Source organism: Danio aesculapii, chromosome 13, assembly GCF_903798145.1.
Source record: "Danio aesculapii chromosome 13, fDanAes4.1, whole genome shotgun sequence".
In the NCBI taxonomy this organism is placed as follows: Eukaryota; Metazoa; Chordata; class Actinopteri; order Cypriniformes; family Danionidae; genus Danio; species Danio aesculapii.
Window position 1 is genome coordinate 42,309,096 of NC_079447.1, and position 21,521 is coordinate 42,330,616.

At 36.7% G+C, this 21,521-nt stretch overlaps 1 protein-coding gene across 3 annotated transcripts; it reads right to left on the bottom strand.

Moving 5' to 3' along the window:
• Positions 1 to 456: 456 nt before the first annotated feature.
• Positions 457 to 18,390, bottom strand: eif3s10 (eukaryotic translation initiation factor 3, subunit 10 (theta)). Of its 3 annotated transcripts, none has more exons than XM_056470311.1 (22): positions 18,216 to 18,390; positions 16,539 to 16,729; positions 13,590 to 13,726; positions 12,930 to 13,093; positions 12,363 to 12,562; positions 11,921 to 12,129; positions 11,423 to 11,594; positions 11,054 to 11,158; positions 10,084 to 10,182; positions 9,861 to 9,977; positions 9,500 to 9,685; positions 9,071 to 9,418; positions 8,846 to 8,950; positions 8,595 to 8,708; positions 8,234 to 8,356; positions 7,710 to 7,863; positions 7,341 to 7,522; positions 6,438 to 6,517; positions 5,811 to 6,355; positions 5,450 to 5,588; positions 2,732 to 2,928; positions 457 to 1,384 (listed from the first exon to the last, which is right to left on the bottom strand). In XM_056470311.1, the coding sequence occupies exons 1-22, from the start codon at positions 18,262 to 18,264 to the stop codon at positions 1,191 to 1,193; spliced, it is 3,810 nt and encodes a 1,269-aa protein (XP_056326286.1). In that variant the 5' UTR covers positions 18,265 to 18,390; the 3' UTR covers positions 457 to 1,190. The 3 variants fall into 3 exon arrangements, with proteins under 3 accessions (XP_056326286.1, XP_056326285.1, XP_056326284.1); XM_056470310.1 differs by having other exon boundaries at positions 5,805 to 6,355; positions 11,921 to 12,125; positions 12,359 to 12,562; XM_056470309.1 differs by having other exon boundaries at positions 5,805 to 6,355; positions 18,216 to 18,389.
• Between the last annotated feature and the right edge of the window lie 3,131 nt (positions 18,391 to 21,521).

Sequence of the window (21,521 nt, forward strand, 5' to 3'; positions counted from 1 at the left end):
CGTGGGAATTTGAGGCTTCAATTGCGGGATTATTGGCCTTAATTGTGGATTTTCCACTAGAATGCAACAAAGACCTCTAACATAATTGTTTCTTTCTTCTAGTCTTTTCTGCATAATGATATAATGCGAGCAAAAGTTTATCACCCTCGCAGCGGGGAAGAATCACGATCCAAAGAAGCCATTGGACGAAACTAAGAGCTCGCATTGATGAGGTTTACCGAGGATTACCTCTTATCACCATGTGCGTGTGGTCCTCCTACACCAGTTACTTTAACCAAGAGCCAGAAAGTCTTTTTAAAAAGGTTGCATAGCACCAAACAATTTCCTGAAAAATGTTCATCTTAATCGATTTTTGTGACTGGATAATGCTGTTGTTTATATAGCCATATATATGAGCGCACTATATGGCCTGCATTTTATTGTTCTGTTTGCCACAAAAAACACAATAGACTGCAGTGTATTTACTAAACCTTTAATGCATCAATCAGGAGGACCAACGGCATTGCATTAAACGCCATTGTTTTCTACTAACAACAGCATAAATGAATATTATAAGGATCCGATCTATTGTTCTTGGTTCATTTGTACCGAGAGACGTTTAAAGCTTCTGAAAAGTTGCTGAGATTTAGGTGACCCCTAGTGGCAGAAAAATAACAAACCATTGAGAAGTCTCATGCTACTAAAAACAGTGTTTTTATGGTCTTCTGCTGCATGATAATAACAAATTATAGACGTGTAATGATTAATCAACTTTATTAATAAAGATTTGTTTCATTTCTAGAGGGCATACAACCACAGCATAAGCAGCAGCAACTACAGCATAGGCACAGCTGTAAGGATAACCTGATGATTTCATCTCAACACCTCATCACAACACCAGTCTGCAAAAACTTTCATGTTCTACAACATCTAAACCGCAAAGGAGGAAGAAAAAAAATCTACTTAAATTCCTCTGACCAATTTTATCATCTAAGCATGCATAACAAAAAGGAATGAGCTACTATGTTGAAGTTTTTTTTTTTTAAAGAGATGAAATATAAATTGACATGTCTGGAAACCCTTTGTAAGTTTTGTAATTCTATAGCAAAGCTTCATGTATGTAATGTTAATGTAAGCAGTGACCTGTACTGATTAGAGAACACATCAAGGCTTAGTACAACATCAAGCAAAAGAAGACTGATGCTTTAGTTTTAGCGGCGGACAGTTGTCCAGCCATCATCATCCGTCTCGTTCTTGGTCCGGCGTGGGTTTTCTTTATCTTTGTCAGAGCGCCAAGTGCTCTTCTCACCAGCGTCACGATCCCGCTCACGAGGTCTGGGAGGAGCGTCTCTCTCTTCCTTGCGCTCCTCCCGTCGCTCTTCCCCACCACGACGCCACGAACCACCTTTGAGTTATAAAAGAAGATAAGCAATATGCCCAAAGTAGATTTCACTGCCTAGTCTTTGTTCCAGAAGTCTTGCACATCACACTGACACCTGCTGTTCTGGATGCATGACATCGGGGCCTCTCCCTACCCTTTAATATTTAAACTTAAAGCCCTACAGTGAGGAAAAAAAAGGATTCTGGATTCATTTTCAGAGTCTGACCTGTTGCGCAGCAGCACGGCACTTACAGAGGCATTTATTAATGCATAGTATGTTTGTAGCTGACATTTGAGCAGAGTTCTGTTTAATGAACATCAACAAAAGTTAGTATTTTTAAAATGGCCTCTTCTGCTTAAAAAGGCAGCATTCATTAGATCAAAAATACAATAAAACAGCAATATCACAGAATATTTTTTTCTAATTTGGAATGTTTCTCTCTGCAATTACATGTTAAAATGTAATTGATTGCTGTGAAACAAAGCTAGATTTTTCAGCAGCATTGCTTCAGTCTTTGGAGTAATATGATTCTTCCTGAACCATTTTAATATGGTGATTAGATGCTTAATATACACGTCTTTAAATGTTATAAAATATTTTAGTTCAAATAAAGGTCTTATTTTTGAACTCTATATTCAAAGTATCATGAAAAACGTTTTCCCATATTAGGCAACAACAATATTTTCATCATAACAAATCAGCATACTCAACTGATTTATGAAGGATTACGAGACACTGTAGTTTGACATGACACTTTTGTTCACAAAAATAAATCACATTAAAATGAATTAATAAATAATTACTTAATTTGATTAATAATCAAATAAATGTATCATTGGTGAAGAGACTTTAAGGTTTTTAAACTTTTGACAGAGCAAATTTAATTTAACTTTAGCAAACAAGTTAGCTCGTTTTAGTTTTCACTTGCAAAGTAAACAATGTACTGTATTTTCTGAAGAAAAAAAAGTTTTAACTTGCACTGTTAAGAGGAAGTTGCAATGGTGTAAATGTTGTATTTTTTTGTTAAACAATCTAAAACATGTAGACCCAAATAAAACATTTACAAACATTAAACATATAAACACGCATCTTAGATCCCCTTACTCTACAACAATTCCTTTAAATGTAACAGTATTCAGAAAAAAACAACTGATGTGTATCATATTTCAGATTTAATTAATAAAAAATATCTAGAAATAAATTGACTACTTTCTGGAATACAGCTGCTATTAGTAACTCCGGACACTCATGACCCAACTCTGTAAATCAGCTTTGTCATCAAGCAATTGTAAATGTAAAAGAAATTAAAGTTTTTGTATGGAAACACTGACTGCACCTGTAAAAGACAGCAGTGTGTTTAAGACTCTCACCTTCATCTTGGTCTCTCTGTGGGGCTCTGACATCCCGCTCTCGATCGTCTCTGCGCTCCCTTATGTCACGGCGTTCACGACGATCCTCACGGTCAAAGTCTTCACGACGAGAGTCTCGCCAGCTGCTCTGCTCGTCTCCACCAGCACCAGCACCACCACCACCACCGCCTCCTCTCCTCCAGGCACCACCTTCTTCCCTGCACACATACACACATTATACAGTTACACTTCCTGCCAACAGACTTACATTTACATGACATTTGCTAGATTAAAAACACAATTAAAAGAGTAACATTATGAATCACTAATCATACTAAAATAAGTTTGCTGTGTGACCATATTTTGAATTAGATTTTGCTGTGATGGGAAAGCTGCATTTTCAGCATTGTAACTTCAGTCTTCAGTGTATTTCTATTATTGCTGCTCAATCATTAAAGACTATCAATGCAGATATTTTTTTATGGAAACATTGATAGGTGAAAACGCTGATTTTACTTTGTTTATTTGATGAAAAGAAAGACCAAAACAACAGCATTTATTTAAAATAAAATCTTTCATGAGAGCATTCATTTACTGTCACCTTTGGACAATGTAATGTATCCATGATGACTTCTAAAGAAACTTTGATAAGCCAAAATGTGCATCAACTAATCAGACATTTCCGAAGAGAAATTTGACACTGAAGACTTCAGTTGATGGCTGCAAAAAATTGGCTTTGAATCACAAAAAGGAGCACCAGTTTTCAATAAAGCAACATAATGAACATACAGCTTTCATACAGCTAAAAATAGCTAGCACCAGATAACACTTGAAGCCAGACACATTAAATTTAGGAATGGCCTCACATGCTCTTACATGTCAAACAACAAGCATAGAATGCGCAACAATGCCAGCTGTTTGCTTTGAAATCTGCTGAACTCATATTAAAGTTTCCTTTCAACAATCTAAAATCCTTATGCATTAACGACTGTTTCCAAAACACCTATAAAGACTATGCAAGTCTATTGATGTGCATCAGTCATCAAGCTCATGTCAGCGAGAGTTTGTCCAATTTGGCATGTAGAATGGAGGGATTGATTGGCTCTGATTGGCTGTAAAGCTGTGATTCAGATGTAAGTGCAAAACCTGATGAAACTAAGCAAATCAGTCAAGAGGAAACACAAGGAATCCAACTCATTTCATTGCATTTCTCAAATATTTGCAATCAATATGGATTACCAGATTATCAGATATGTTTGCACAAGCAAAACCCTCTGTGGTGGTCTACAAAGTACTGTGAAAATTGACAGTAAAAGCTGCTTCATTTTGCTTTGTATTAGGGCTAAACAATAAATCGTATGTGACTGTCATGTGCTTTATTTTATACAGGCTTTCTGTAGGTTAAGACCATTAAAAATGAAATTTTAGACTTATACAGGGCTAATTGCTAAAGATTTTTTCCAAATATTCCAGTTACAAAAGATTTTCAGTTGCCCTATCAAAACATGATTAAAATGTAATAATAAAACAATAATAATAATTTTTGTTTGAGTATCTTTTAATTTTCAAATATATCCATTCATAAACCCTATGACCATTACAAAGAATAGAACAAAACATAGCAGTCAGTTACTTCAGTCTACAATAAAAAATGATTTAATAATAAAAAAATATAGATCAGGTCAGTATCCTCAGCAGTAAACAAATGAAATTTGTTGAGCTGGATTGTTGGTGATTGTATGGGGGTGTTAATGGTCAGATTGGGTAGCTATACATGAACAAAGGAAAATTAAGACCTGTTAAAAAAAGATTTAAGTACTACAACACAATATTACAGTAGATTTAAGACTTTAAGGTCTAAAATTTAGCTTAGACATTAAGTCTTTTTAAGACCCCGTGGACACCCTGTCTATAAAGCCAGCTCTGTAATTGGCTGTGAATCTCCAACACGGGTGTTCAGCTGGAGCAGCATTTACAACACAGAGCCATAGTTCTCTGCAAAACTACGCAAAATATCACTTGCGATGTCATCATGTGATAGTCAAATCACAAATAATCACTCTGCGATCCTGACAGCTGTTTGTACAGCTGTGTAGTTTTTTTTACGTTTTATTATTATTTAAATGTTAAACCCGAAAGCAAGTGCAAATACCACATTTAATGACGTTTTTACTCAAAAACTTACTTTATAGATTCAGTCGAGTGAAATAAGTCCTGTGAAATGATGTGGCTTTTTACGCAGTAAAACATGCATCATTTTCATAAATGCACTAAGCAGTGACAAAGCTGTTGCATCATTACTTTATTAAAAGGAAAATTATAATAGCAAAAACTCAGCTAAACCATATGCAGTTGTGTGTTTATTACACCTGTTGAAACAAACAAAAGCAGTTATGTTTTATGTCTCTCCTACACTATAAAACTTTACAGTGACTGCTATTTCCTGGGTTTCTTTGGGGCATATCTGGATGTTCTGTGCGACTACTACTATAGTACTGACCACATCACTGTACATTCTTCACATCATGTACAAGACAATCGCAGCTTTTGCCAAATCGCAAATGTGATTTTATGTCGATAAAGATCTGCTAGATCTTTTTATGTCAGCTTGGTGGTTTCCAAGCTTAAAGATGACAAGAATTGTCACACTATAGGAAACGGACATGACTGAGCTACTAGCAAAGTAGCTTAAAACAAAAGACAATCAGACAGATTTTCTGAAACTAGAAATATTTTCACCTAGCAGGTCGGCGTTCTCTAAATCGTTCTCCTTCACGCTGGTCATCTCCATCACGCTCGCCACCGTCATCATCATGGCCAGCATCACGAGGAGGTCCCCAGCTTTCCTCCCGTGCTTTCTCTCGCTCTCTCCATCCACCTGCAAAGGTTACATAGAGGATAAAATGGATTATATTTTGCTGCAGTAAAAGACCATATAAACACCCTCTTCATGAATGAAATGAAACTTCGCTGGATATGTGTAAACTGTCCTATCTGTTAACTGAACATTGCATCTGGACCAGAAACAGATTTCCCTGTGATACGACCCCATTAAAACCCATATGTTTGACAATAGAAATAAAAAAAAACATGCCTGCACCTGGTCTCCCAAGAGGTTTCCAGGGTCTAGAGTCTTCTCCACGACGCGGGCCAGAGTCATCCATACCCCTGCGGCCTCCCCTCTCATCATCTCCCCCTCTTCTGGGGCCCCAGTCATCATCTGCACCACGGCGAGGGCCTCTGGGTTCATCCATCCCTCTACGGGGCCCACGGTCATCATCAAATCCTCTTCTCGGGCCACGGTCATCATCGCTTCGCCTGGGGCCGCGGTCATCGTCCATAGTGCGCCTTGGCCCCCGGTCATCATCCATCCCACGCCTCGGCCCGCGGTCGTCATCGCCTCTCCGTTGACCTCGGTCATCATCAAAGCCTCTTCTGGGCCCGCGGTCATCATCAAAGCCCCGTCTGGGTGCACGCTCATCTTCACCTCCTCGACGTGGACCTCGATCGTCATCAAAGCCTCGGCGGAGTCCTCTGTCATCTGAAGCACCACGACGAGCACTTTCTCCACCTTTCCGGAAGGGTAGGTCACGGTCTTCACGATCAGGTTCCTCACGGCCTTCTCGTCCTTCCTGACGCCAGTCCCTGGGAAGTAAAAGCAGATGCTGAATTACAAAACCTGGTGTCTTTAACTGCATTCGTCCCTCTGCGTCTACCTGGCACTTACCGGTCAGGAACAGGACGTCTCCACTCTGACTCTCCCTCACCCCGTTTTCTCCAGCCACTTTCTTCCCGCTCGGCCCATTCCTGTGTTAAAAATGTTAATATTTTGAAATAAGTTACAGTACTCAACATAAATGAGTACACCACTCACAGATCTCTCTTCTAAATTAATATTTTTATAGGATGCTTTACACTAATATATTGGTGCATATACATTAGATTAGTACCAAAGCCAAAACTGGAACCAAAAAAAACTAATTAATGTTGGGAAAAATATCAAATAAAAATTAATGACCTAGAAAAAATAAAATAAAACCAAGAGAAACATAATATGAAGTTTTGCCAAATAATTTTTGCAGTAACTTGTTTCAATTTAAATGTATTATCTTTATATTCCTAAATATGTCAGGTGATCAAACTCTTATTTTAATGGATGTAATTTGTAAAACAATTTGCTTTTCCTCCACTTGCTACATTTATTCATTTTCTAGACGCTTTAATCCAAAGTGATTCACAAACAAGAACTTCAATTCACCAGAAAACAGCAAAATATAGATGCCAAGAGATTTAATGTTTTGTCTTTTTTTTTTATTTAGTTTTAGAGTCCTAGTAATAGAGTGTTTGTAGGCATGTGTTTGGTGCATATAGAAAGAAAAGAGTCTCTCTCCTACAAGAAGAGGTTTTGGATTCTTTTGTTGAACAATAAAGAATGCAATTAGAAGAATGATAAAGCTGGTAGCATTTAACCTCTATGATAATTTTCTTTCCTGTTATGGCTTCAAAATATCTTCATTTGTGTTCACTAGAAAAAAGGTAATCAATTTAATATTTCTACTGTACTCTTGACCAATAGGTGCAGCATTAGTGAGCAATCTTGCAAAGCTTAAACTTAGTTCATACGAGATACCTTGTTTGGTTTTTCTTCTGGTGCCCTCCTCTCCTCCTCTTTACGGCGCTCGCGCTCCTCAATTTCTTGTTGTCTGGCACGCTGCTTTCTTTCCTGTTCCTCCAGCTTGCGCAGACGCTCCTGGTATTCACGCTCTTCCTCCTCTCTTTGCTCCTGTTCCAAGCGTTCGCGCTCTTCCCGTTCTTAAAAAAAAAAAAAAAAAGAAGAGGTAATTCAAAAATAAATTTGAGCACATGGAGAAAAAGCAATTTTGCATTACGTTAAGATTAAAAAGGGAGCTATCATTTTGGCATGTTCTTTTTGCATCATCTGCAAAGAAACTTAACGATTAAATTTAATCAAAGCAATGGAGGGTTAAAGAAGAGCAACCTTTCTTCAGCTGCTCCTCACGAATTCTTTGAGCTTCCTCCTCTTTCTGGTGATAGAAGGCCTTTCGTCTGTCCTCTTTACGTTGCTTCTTCCGCTCCTCAAGGCGCTTTTTCCTCTCCTCAACCAAGCGTTCTTGGAACTGCTTAAGTTTTTCCTGGATACATGAGAATAAATTAAAGCTTAGCTACCTGAAGTAACAACCTTAATAAACGTGGAATATCTACCTTTATAGTTCTTATTTTTAATTAAGAAAAAATATATATAAATAAAATAAAATAAATTATGATTATTAAGATTATTAAAGTAATTATCATTGATAAAATATCAAGTGGAAAACATCAAGAGACATTAAAAAATACTTTATCATCGGATCGTTACTTTCTGAATCCTAACGTAATCGTGAAGCAAGTGAAGAGCCACACCTCTAATCCTAAACAATGATATACTGCCCATACTGGAAGCAGAAATATAACCTGCAAATCCATGACTGATCAAATGCCACTTGAAGTTAAAGTTCTGTTTACCTCATAGATGAAGCTTCGAGCAGCTTTAATTTTGGAAAGGAAGTTCTCCTTGTCTTCCATCATCCTGGACATTCTCTGTTTGTGTTCTAGTGCCTTCTCGCGCTCCATCTTCATGTTAGTGATCTGAAAAACAGATACACACACCAAGTTTTAGCTTTATTGCCCAAAACAACATTTGGTTGATGCTATTAACCAGGCATCAACAACGTCAGACCTCAAAAAAATAGTGCAAACTACAGTTAGAGAGAAAGTATGTGGGGGATTTGAGACCACTTTTAGCCAAAAATTGAAACATGGACCAGAGGGCAAAGTAAATGGCACGTAATTCTGACAAGTGCAAAAAGCTGTATGCGATTATTACCCTCTCTTCCTCCTGCAGCTCCCATAACTCCATGTCTTTGATGCGCTGCTCCTCATAGGCTTTCTTGATCAGAGGAATCTCCTCAAGGCGCTTGGCCCTCTCAAAGTAGTCAATCTGGAATATGTATAAAATTACTCTAGTGTCAGGTTTGGCTGTCGTCTACTCACCCGAACAGGATTAAACCTAATTCCTCTACATTTTATGTTTACCAGCCTGCTTAGCATCTCATTAGTAGGTCATTAAAGCTGTACCTTCTTCTCTTGGTTTTTCAGACGCTCCTGAAGTTCTTTCTTCTCCTTTTCAAGTTGTTCTACTTGTTTGGCCATGATGAAGTCTGGGTCCAGTTCTTCTAGATCCTACAACACAAAATTAAACCATTTCTATTTACAAAACACTCTATTTCACCGCCACAGCATTTATTTTGGAGGGGGGAAGGTTCTAGGTTAAAATGTCCACTTCCCTAACAAACTCAGTACCTCAATGTCAATGTCTTTGAAGGCTTTGGCTCCCAGCTCAGTCTTCTTAATCTGCTCCAGTCGCTCACGCACAGTCTTCTTCTTGATCTGCTCGTGTTCCTGCATGATGCGCTCCTTCTCTCGCTCTTTGGCCTCTTGTCGGAGTCGCTCCTCCTCTGCTTTGCGCACTTTCTGAAGTTCTGCCTCACGCTGCTCCAGCTCCTCTTTCTCTCTCTGGATGTTGAGGCTCTCAAGACGCTCCTTTCGCTCCTCAATTGTCTGTCGGCGTGCCAGGATGCGCTGGTGCTCTTTGCGGGCATTCTTCAAATAGGCTGTGATTGCCTGTTGTCTCTGTTCCTCATGGTCTTGCTGTGGATAAAGTTGGAATAGATCATGAAACTAAAACTGAGCATCAGAGAGATAATTAATGAAACAGAGTAGCTCTCTTACCAGTATGGAAGCAGGTTTGATGACTTGGATGGCTTTGGCCAAGGAGGATGACATAGCAGTGAGCTGATTTCGTATCTGTTCAGAGGGCATGTTCTGTAGGAACGGACCCACTGGGGAATCTTCTTTTGTAGAGTAGTTCAGATCGGAGCCAAAGCTCAGGGTACGAGATGAATGATCAATGCGTACCTTTAGGTTTAAAAATTTTTTTAACATTTGACTATTTGGCGACTCTTCAACATGCAAATACCTAAACTAAGATTAGAGACTGTGTGGAAGATATACAGCACATAAGCATGTTAAGAAGATTAAAGACAAGGGAAAGCGAGGAATTGATTGATTGCAAAAATGTTATGTATTGTACCTGCAGATCACAGTGCCGTGCTGCATCTACAATTGAGCGCTCCAGCTGGAAAGCATCTACAAATGGTACCAGAGATGCCAACCTGCTGAACTCAATGCTCTGGTAGATTTGAGCAACCTGTTACATTTAATGCCGAAAGGAAAATAAAATGAACATTAGCAAAGTAATGGGGTAGGCACACATTCTTCAAGCAGGTAATCTGGGGGTAGAAGATCAAACCAACCTGTTGTAGCAGTCTGAGGATAGTGTTGTTCTGCAGGTGAGGAACATACTGCTGCAGGTCTGACTCCTTTTCGGCTTGGTCTCTCACCCAGTTCAGCACCTAAACCATAGCAATATCAAATGTGTTGTCATCAATAAAATCGTGACATTGAAGACTCCCATGTGAAAATTAAAAGGGTATTAAGCATGTAATTAATTTCAATGGAATAAAATAACTGTGGTCACTTGCTTAAACATGTTAATACTCTGCCTTAAAAACTAGTTTAACACACTAGCAGCCAAGGGGTGAGCGCTCTTGCTTTTTAGATTCAAAGTAGAGCGGTCAACCTTTTTATAACTGACTTTAAAAACTAAAAAGAAAAAATATTTTGTGACAATCTAAATAACAATCTCTGTAACGATGTCTTAGGGGCCGATTACACCAAACGCATTTGTGTTGAGAGGTGCATCTTTTGAATGATTTACTAACAGCCGCAAGTGTTTTGAGCACCACTTATGCACCCTATGCGCCTCGAGTCTTAACTGCCTGCTGCACCTCACATTTTTGCTGTTTTCATTGTCCAATCAAATGAAAGCAGAAGCAGGGTTTCCATTGATGTGACAACAGTGTTTGTGTTGTCAAGATAACTACAGAGACTTTTAAAGATGGAGAAGAGACTAGTGGTCGCTGTTTCAAGTTATCCAGAGCTATATGATTTTACAAATCACATATATTTTTTCTTGTCAACAAAAAAAGCAGTGTGGTGCACCTCGCATTTTTAGAATGTAAAAGCGTGTTTAGGTGTGATCGGCCCCTTGGGATGTTTGCTAACAGTATATAGTACAACTTATTTTCATCCATAAAACCTAGGAATTTCAGGACCAGGTGCAAATTTATCAGAACCTTTACACTTCCTCTTTATAATAATTCAGTTATTAAAAATTAGTCTGGTAATAGCTTTAACAAAATCACATTATAATGTTCCACTCACCTTAGTTACTCTTCCACACAGTTTAAGAGGGTGAAAGTCGACCTCCAACCAGTTGTAGAGCTCTTTGACTTCGGGAACAACATACTGAAGCAGGTTAAACCTCACCTATGATAAAGAAAACCCAAAAAATGGTTATTTATAATGACATTAATTTTATTGTTTGGAATATTTACTTAAATTTAAAGGCTTTGATTAAACTAACTTTAAACTTTAAAACTTTAAAAGAACAAAAATTTCTGAGGTTATAATACAAACATCTTCACTTGTTCTTGAAGATTAATTAACGTCTTAGGTTTTTAAACAACATGAGGATTAGGAAAAAAATGACCAATAGTTAGATCAGAAAGATAATAGATAGGTTATGCTTACCATGTCATTGATGAGACTCTGGCGGGTGGGTGGAGACTGGAGGCCAAGTAGAGTAGCCAGCCTGCGGTGTTTCTCCACAATGATGCCATCCATGTCCAACAGACGAGCAATATCAGTGCGCTCAGGTGTGATGGGAATAGACAGAGTGGCCAAGAGCACTCGAGTAGACATTCTGAGGGAAAGAAGAACAACAGTTTTACACTTTTTAAGTCAGTCTATTTGTTTGTGCTTAAAGCCATCAGAGTTTAACTAAATCTAATAAATCATGCTTCATGGATGAAAATTGATTTTACCAAAAGACCAGAAAATATTCTGCCAGTATTAAAAAAAACTGTTCTACAGCAGTCACAAACATTTACAAAATGTACATACTATATATAGACCCCTCTCTGTTTGACATTTGTTTTAAAATCCTGAAAAGTTACCACATAAATGGTAATACAAATGAAATGATTCAACAAAGCATTCATTTCCAATTTGCTCATATTTAACACTTGCCTCTGCATCTCTTCTTGGGTGAGGTTCTTGCGCATTTCCCGGGAGAGGTGATAGAGTCGATGTAGTGTACAGGAGTGGAACAAGGCATTGCCAGACTTCCAGAAAACTGTGGACACCTTATTGTAGTAGTTGGCCATAAGTTGGGGTTTAGGGGGCTTCTTTGAAAGGGCAAACAATCCATGGATGTCTTCAACTGCTTTGAATGCTTCCTACATAGATTGCAAAGCATAGAAGTGTAGTTATAGCAAGTTATCAAGCTTGTGCAACATGTATTACAAGCAAATACACTCTCACTGTGCTTTTCTGTAATCAATACATTTATGTTCTTTGATGCTAAGCACCTTCTTGTTGACTGGCATAAATGTTAAAGCTGAAGTATAAATGGAACTGTAAATATATTTGTATGAAACACATTCCAAGTGCATTAAGTACAAAGACATGCCTGCCACAGTTCCATGCTAATAGCGCTGTCCAACTGGACCAGACGAGTCTCCAGATGCATGGACTGGCTCTCAGGGTTGTTCAGGTTGATGGCAGTGCTCTGGTTGTGATGCCGCTGGATCTGCCCCAAGTGCATTCGCAGGTTGTCACACAGTTTACGGAACTCTGCTTTACGAGTGTACTGCAGGCAAAACTTAAATGCTGGACAAAACAAAACAAAAAAGTATTAACAGTTTAAGTTTCAAGGCCTTAAATATAAAACATCAATTAAGGTCTTTGTATGCATTAAAGAATTCAAAAATTTTTATTTGAAAATATTAAACTGTTACAATGTTTTTTTTTTACATTGATGCTCATATATTTTCAGTATTTCACAATATTACCATTTGACTATTTATAATCAAACGAAGGCAGTCTTTATGAGCAAACTTAAAAACAATTGTGTCAGTTTATGTATCACTCCACAGAACACTGAAGTACATCTACAGGAATAAACTCCATACACAGAAAAACCCTTATCTGTACCATATGCTTAAGCTCCCATAAGCAGGTGAATGTCCTCACTGACCTTGCTGAGCAATGTCATGGTAAAGACGCTCCACTTTGGAATTATTCCTTAACAGGTCCAGGCACTGGCGGTATGACTCCCAGAGGAACTTGACCCAGGGTGTCAGCAGAAGTCTGTCAGTACGGTCCTGAGTGTCTTCACCACTGACGGCACTCAACAGAACACTGAAAAAACCCGTTTTAGAAATTCAGTGCTTTAGACAGTTATTTATCACACACACAAAACAAAATAATCTAGAGAAGAGGAAAAAAAATCCATTTTAGCCAAAGTGCACCCCAAAATTTACATTACTATCATTTATTCTCCCTAAACTGGTTACAAACATGTTCAGTAGTTACCAACTACTGCATATTTTATAAGATTTTTGTCTTTTATGTCAAGCAGCAAAAAAGAAAGTAAAACAGATCTGAAAGAACAGGAAGGTAAATAAAATTACTGAGTGTAATTTTCCTTTAAAGCTGGAGCTAATACATTCAGCACTTTGGTTGTTTATAAATGTGCTTTATAAATAATTATATTGTATTGTACACTTTAACAACAAAAATCTATCATGGATGATGCTTTGAATTGCAGAGAAATTATGTAATGCTTCAAAACTGATTAAATTACTAACAACCACTAAGTGTGAAAAAATGGTTTGAACTTTTCAGGTTCATGTACCTTTCTGGGGTCTGAATGTTGTCCAAATCCTCAATGTCCAGCACCATCTGCTGAGACTCCTCTTTAGCGGTCTCGGTCTTCTCTTCCGCAAGTTTGAGGTAAGCACGGACCACATCCTCCAAAGACTTGATATTCACCTAAAGCACAAAAAAAGTAAGCAATTCTGTGAAATAGATAAAATTGACAACTGACTTGTTCGTTGTCTCACATGTAAAACCTGTACACAAATAACAAAAGAGATGTTGTCTTAAAAAATTATTTAAAGTTTAAATGACTCAAACACTAGAATGAACACTGAAAATTTTAACTGTGCCTTCTGTACACTGAAAAAATAACTATATTTTTAGCACAAGTGTGTCTCGTCTTATTGTGAATCATAATTAAAACAAAAATTAACCAGCTTAATAAAGACTTTTTAAAAAATGTTTAATTTTTTAATTATTTTATAGCCATTAAATCTTGATTTTTTTTTATTTCAATTTCTCAGTTTATTTTGTATCTTAAGGATATGTACCTTAAATTAAATTATTTAGATTTTCTCAAAAGCAAACAAAAATGCAGCAGAAGACCTTAAATTTATGCAACATAAAATGTCAACTTCCATTAATCAAAGACTTTCTGATTTGATCTGGAACCTTTTTTAAAGTCTTAAATTGTGGAAGGGCGAACAAAGAATTTTGAGACTTATAGACATTAGGGCTGCACAAAATATTGTTTCAGCATCATTCGCAATAATCACATTGCGAGTATACACAATGTTGAGTCTGGATTATAGTTTATCATTTTGTATTTATTTATTTTTTTTAGGCATGTGACTGTGTGGGGGGGTTTAAAAGCATTCAGGCATAACAAGTTTTGCCATTTGTAACTTTTTTACCGTTTGTAACAAATTTTATTGAATTATTTATAAAACAAAGACTATGTAGTATTACTTTACATTTGATTATTCAATTACTGCATGGTTTCCTCTACATTCATTCTTCAGTGGCAAGGCACCACACCAAAATTAATCCCGCCACGACTACATTACAGCTTCTCATTCAAAACATTCAATCGTGTTTTTAATAATGCGTTTTAATCGCACCAAAACGTATTAAAAGGTAAGTGAATTATAACAACGCAAAACTTTCTGTAATCGAATTAGTGCTGTGCGTTATTTGTTTAACCCTTTCAGGTGACGTGCTGACTGACTGACTGACTGACAGACAGGTGCGTGAAGCATGAGGCTAGCAAATACGGTGTAGCTTTCAGTTATGATGAACAGTTTCCATAATTATACTTTATTTATAGATAAGTTTATGGCTCTGCATACAATGACTTTATCTTGCTGGAGTTTAACCGTTTCACTTTCAGGATGCATTAATGTCGCTCTGTAGGTCTATTTGAGACATTCATAAATATTCCTAGCAAATCTAATAAATATTGGAGACATACTCGATACATTAACGCACTAAATCGCTTTTCAGCAGCGTTTATTTGAGAGCACGCAAGAAGATTTGCACTTGAGCAGCGTGTATTAGAGGGCACGCAAGACATTTTGTTCACGAACAGAGGAAATTGAAGCTCGAGCACAGAGATTGACATGCTCGTATTACATGAATGCGATCTCGACTTGTAATACTGTGCTAACGACATTTGTCAATGAAATAATGCCACACGTAGTTGGTAGATCTGTGTAAAATGCCCAACAGAGTCTGCCACCAGAGCTGCAAAAAATCCTAGAGGAAACACTGTACTGTATACCTGAATATCCATAGACTCCTTGAAAAACAATACAATGCTGTTTATTTAATTTGTAAATAATTTGCCTTTAGTGACTTTATCTATGCTTGTAGATTGTTTAATATATTTTTGCACTCCTTTAATCATCGCAGTCAAATCAAAACTGATAAATTCTTCCCAATTAGTTATTCATTTCATCTGGTGAAATTGTAGTAATATCGCAATATATAATCGTAGAATAAAAAAATAAAAAAAATCACACTATTACATTTTTCTAATATAATGCAGTCCTAATAGATGCACAATTAAAAAAAATTAAAAAAAAAAAACCCTTCCATCCTGATATATTCACTTCAAGCTGACTTTAAAATGTCAAACATACTTCTGAAATATTAAATAACAGTTATGAAAAACAAACTTCTGTGTTCTGTAAGACAGATTTAGAAGCCTTTGACTGAACTACTAAACAACATCCTTCACTTATGCATGTTAAACTGGAATAAATCTGCAATAACAAAATATTAAAACAGGATATATCCAAATGTCCAAAACATTTATTATAAATATTTTTCTATTACACGCACTTTTACTACCTCAGATAAGAAACTGTTAACTTTCTGTTTATTACATGCAAAACTTATAACAGCTTGTTTTGGAAAAAATACAGAACGCCCGCATTTTGAACAATGGTTGCAGGAATTTTCTCATTGTTTGGCTTTAGAAAATTTAATTTATATAGACAAGAGAAAACCTGAAACGTGGTATCCCTTTATAGGATTCCTGAAGAAGCTGATACAAATCTTTTCTCTGCATAACTTGTATCATACACTATTGATAAACCGTTATTGTATGATGTACCTTTATATTGCATGTGTAAGTACATGCATTTATTTATATATTTGTGTATACAAGTATGTGCATGTATATATAATTTTGATTTTCTATTTTTTATTGTTTTACTATATATTTGCTATTATTGTTTTGTATGTTTGGTTTTAATTTCTGTTGTACATGTTAAAAGCTACTAAAATCAATAAAGACAGTGTTAGAAAAATTGCAATAACATGAGGTGGAGACCTTAGCTAAACGCTACAAAAATCCATAGACATCACTGTCAGTTTATAACGCTATTATCACCATCTCTGACAAGCAGATGCAACATGACTGGTTTTTCTGTTTGTTCACATGACAAATTAAGTCAACTCTACATAAAAATGGGGCACAAACCTGCTGACAGATGTTTTTGTACTGATACAGTCCCTCCTTTGCCAAGTGGCTCTTGCGGAGATCCACACAGAGCTCCAGGTACTTGAGCATGATGGGCTCGTGGATCTTCTGCCATGTTCGATGCTTTTTGCTCTTGATGACATCGTAGAGCACATCTAAAGCTGGCTGCTTTTTACCAACTTCGAGAAACTCTGAGAAAGAGAAACAGAATGACTGTCACAGGGAAATTGGTCTTTTTTGAGCAATGAATGGTGAAAATGTTTTCAGTGGGTTTGGCTACTGTGGTTACTTTTCACCTGATCATTGCTTTATTTAGAACAATTCTATTATTTATTTGGAGGGGAAAATCCTGAAATTCTATTTTAAAAGATGGTACTACATTTATATTTAAAAGAGGCAACTGGGCATACAGTGCTCAGCATATATAAGTACATCTCTCTCAATAGGAAGCTCTACAATATTATATTTGTGCATATACATTAGATTAGTCAGTACTGAAGCCAAATCTGGAGCTTATCTAGCAAAATAACTTATGATAACGATCCAAAAACTAGCACACCCAAATTTATATGTTATAGAAAAATATTAAATACAAATTTTTAAAAAGAAGAAAAATTAAGAGAAGCAAAAACAATTGAAAATTTTGTTTTAAAAATGTATTTTTTTAACAATATTTTGCTTGAATTTTATTTTATTTCTATTTTATTTCAAAGAAATATCTTAATTTCTAAATATATTTGATGACAAATATTATTTTAATAAATATATGTTAAATAAATCTGTTGTGTTCAAATGCACCAAAATACATTGAATATTTTTATAAATTTCTCAGTGAATATAGGCATTTTCAAAATGGGGTTTACTCATTTATGCGGACCACTGTATTTGTTGTAACTGTCAGTAGTAAAACTGTAAGCATTTTCAATATAATTTACAACAAAAATCAGCTTCAGTACGTTTTTAGACTTGGCAAGTTATTAATGCACAAGTGCAAACGTTCGAGTAAGAAAAACTAAAATACGAATAATTAATCTTACATCATTCTTTGTATCCATTTCTCTTTTCATCTGGCTCTTGATTAGTTTAGTTTTATTATTCTTAAGATGAATGTCTTTTGTTGGCCCTGCTACTAGGATTTTAAAACTATGCAAGTTATTTGGCATGAATAAAAAAGGAACTGTGTCAAACTTTACATTACACCTAATTGCAGGTGCACAATTGTGCCATTCCGCTAAACTTTATATTCATTTAACAGCAGCGCATTTTCTTTTCATTCATAAATTAGCAGACGACAGTTAAAATCTTTACATTTTCCTCGCATATCGTAAGCAAATCTTCAACCTGCATGAACTAACGTTAGTTGTCACCGCTAAGCTAACGTTATAATAGCTTGCTACCACGCACGACAGCAACAAAAACTGCCTCGTTTACTTTTTTTAGCCAATATGCAGATATTTCTAATCTACGTCTTCTGTTTGAGTTCCTTATGAAAAAGGAGACACTGTTGTAGATACGATTTAAAGCTCTTCTTCATACATGACATAAAGGCCCAGTAACTGTGACATCCGGCCTGTACGAGCCCGATAGAAATATGGCTTCTACAGCACGCGCCATATCGAGCTAACGGCTAAACGCACGACTGCAGTCTACAGCCGACAGGGAACAATATTCACTCACCGTTCGCTCGTTTGAGAGCGTTCTCCGGTCGCTGGAAATAGGCTGGCATGGTTGTGGCTCACTAGCAGGCAGTTTTAGGTAGTCGAGGCTGTTTTATTGACTCTGCCTGTCCATCCGCGCTGTGACTTGTCGCCGCGCTAGCGAGAAAGGACTCGCGCACGTGAACTGCGCCGGCGAGGAGGACGAGAGTTCCCGTATGTGCGCGTTCCTGCACACGCGCAGCTCCAGTAATATTTTACACCCACAAATTCACCAAGTGCAGAGACCACCATCCTAAACTGTAAAAGGCATTTGTATTGTTTGTTGGTTAAGCGTAATTAGATTTCTCTTTCCTGTTTGTTTATTTATTTATTTATTTACTCGTTTGTTTGTTTGTTTGTTTTGGGTTTTCGGCATTATTTTCGATAAATTTTGGTTTTAATCTTAAGATTATATAATGATAATCAATTATATTTATAACATAATTGTAAATTATTGATTCAAAATATTGAATTGTTTTTTATATATTTATTTTAATTGCTTATTTTTATTTCATTGTATAGATATATTATTATTGTTGTTGTTGTTGTTTTTATTATTATTATTCATATTATTATTATTATTATTATTATTATTATAGTTATTATCATAGCTTATTATTATTATAGCTTATTACACACACACACATACATACATACATACATACATACATATATATATATATATATATATATATATATATATATATATATATATATATATATATATATATATATATATATATATGATAAAATACAGCATAATACTGAGAAGAAAAAAGAGACAGACTGCTGCCTTGTTTCTATTATTTATTTAGTAATTTCATTTAATCATTTATTTATTTATTTATTTATTTAGGATGGTTGCTTTTGTGAATCCATTTTTGTAAATCAACATGATGAAATTCTGCATAATAGAAGAAAATGAATGCAGCCTCTTTTTTATTTAATAAGTAAAGAATTTATTAATTTGTTTACTCATTGATTTATTTAGGATGGCTGCTTCTGCAATTTCACCTGTGACTTCCACATCTTCAGGTGATTCTGATGTTACTCTTCTGCTGGAGAACAGGTAAATCTTCTGCTGTCCAGATTCAGTTGGTTTGTCTTAGTCGGGCATCTCAGCTGAGACCAGTCCACTATGGGTGACCCTGCCGGTATCTGTGAAGTACCAGTGGTGAAGTTCTCAGCATCACTGATGCACACAAGCCCTCACAGCACGTCAAGCTGCAAACCACGTGAGGGACCCTAACCTAACCTACCCTAACAGACGCCGCAAATCACTAAACGCATCGAAACACCCAGAGGAGTCCAGCGACTGACCAGCAACATAAGAACAACCGATCAGAAACCCTCGACAAACGTGCAGAAACCCACCTGAAGACCACACAGCAATGCAGTAAAGACCACCGAGAGAACCAAGACCCTCAAGTCAACAACACCAACAATCAATAAAAGCAACCAATTGATGAAACAAAACATGCAAAAGGAAACTTACTGTGAACATGCTCTACATCTATGTACAGTATATACATACACAGGCCTGCAGTGTGGTTTGGGACACTGTGAAGACTCAGCATCTGGGCCTCTTTCTTCTGGGCTTCTCAGGCAGTGGCTCTCCACTGATGTCCACATGGACTCGAGGAGCGATGCTGTTTGGTCTGGATCCACATCTGCTCTCCGTGATGAGGATTCGTCCATCAGCCTGCTCCGTCTCTTCCACTACAGGACACCTGAGCGCCTCCCACAGCCGCTGCTTGATCTCCAGGCCCAGCTGCAGGCTGTAAGGACGGTTCTTCATCATGGGCTCCACCACAGAACGGTAAATGTCCTGGTAGGCCTGAACACTGTAGCCGTGAATGGTGAGTGGCTCCTCCTGCTTTCCCGCATCCACTGAAGACACTGGGGATGCTGGATGGAGAGGTGGACGTAGAGGTGGAAGGACAGCAGCGTTCCTCAGGTGACGCTGCTCCAAACCTGGGTCAGAGAGACTGTAAGTGTGATCTAACCTGACCACAGCTGCAGGATCCTGAACAGATGGGATACCCTCCAGGCAGAAGTCTTTCAGATGAGCTGGAAGAGTCCTGATCCTTCTGAGGCGTCGTTGCTCCATTAAGATCAACTTTCCAAATCAGACAAATCTGATGAAACTTGTCAGACTGGAGAGTTCAAAGAGCTTGAGTGATCAGATTCAGAGAGTTGTGTTGATTTCCAGTGTAAACTCAAGTCGCCGTGGTGACAGAATATTGAACTGGTTTAAATGTAAACAACAGTTGATCAGCAGAAAGTCAATCAGAGCAGTAGAAGAGCTCTTCTCCATTGATTCTCTGTTACACATTTGGTCTTTTTACTCAATAAATATGCAAATATAGTGTACACATTTAACAAAAGCTGTAACACTTACAACACTTAAAACATTAACACTTTGAGTTAAATTTGATTAAAAAATAAGCAGATAGATAAGAGTAAGCAGATCTCCTAATAATAATTATTTTCTTTTTTTTTTATCATAACTGAGTCTAGAAAACACAACAATAATAAAAACTAAAACATACATAAAATATTGTCCTCGTTTTTTTATTTATTGAATTGTTTACTTTATTTTTATAATTAATTTTCATCACATTTTAAATCATTCCAACTTTACTTAACCAAATTTTACATAAATTATTTTATTATTAGATCATATAAAATTAAATTACACTGTAAAATGTAGTTTTTGAAAAATGTGGAAACTGACAATTAAATATTGACAAATTAAAAAATTCAAGGGGTAAAGTCTAGATCGTATATGCACATTAATATAATTATAGTTGCATTTTTTTATGTCACTGTAGAACAATAATTCATATTTTTACAGTACTGTGACGGTTTGGTTTAGGGTTGGGTGGGGGTAGGCGTTAAAAAATACAATTTATTGGGTTATTTAATTGATGACATAAATAATACTCGGTACAATAACTGTTTTACGTTACTGTGACGGGTTTGGGTGGGGGTAGACGTTAATAAAATACAACTTCCGGCCGCAAACGTATCGATCTAGCGATGCCGAGCGATCCTCTCTATCTGTCCCATATCTGCAGTCTCCCCCTCCTCTAACTATACGCAACTTTGTACGCAACCCATACCGCCGAACCACGAGATGGCGCCCCTTGCTCTTAAATGTGAATATGTTCTGCGCTTTTATTTTATTTAGGCTTGAAAACACTGAAATAAATATAAAACGGCAGGATTCAATTCTTTTCCATTACAGGCACCGTTGCCCCCATAGACTGTAAAATATATGGAC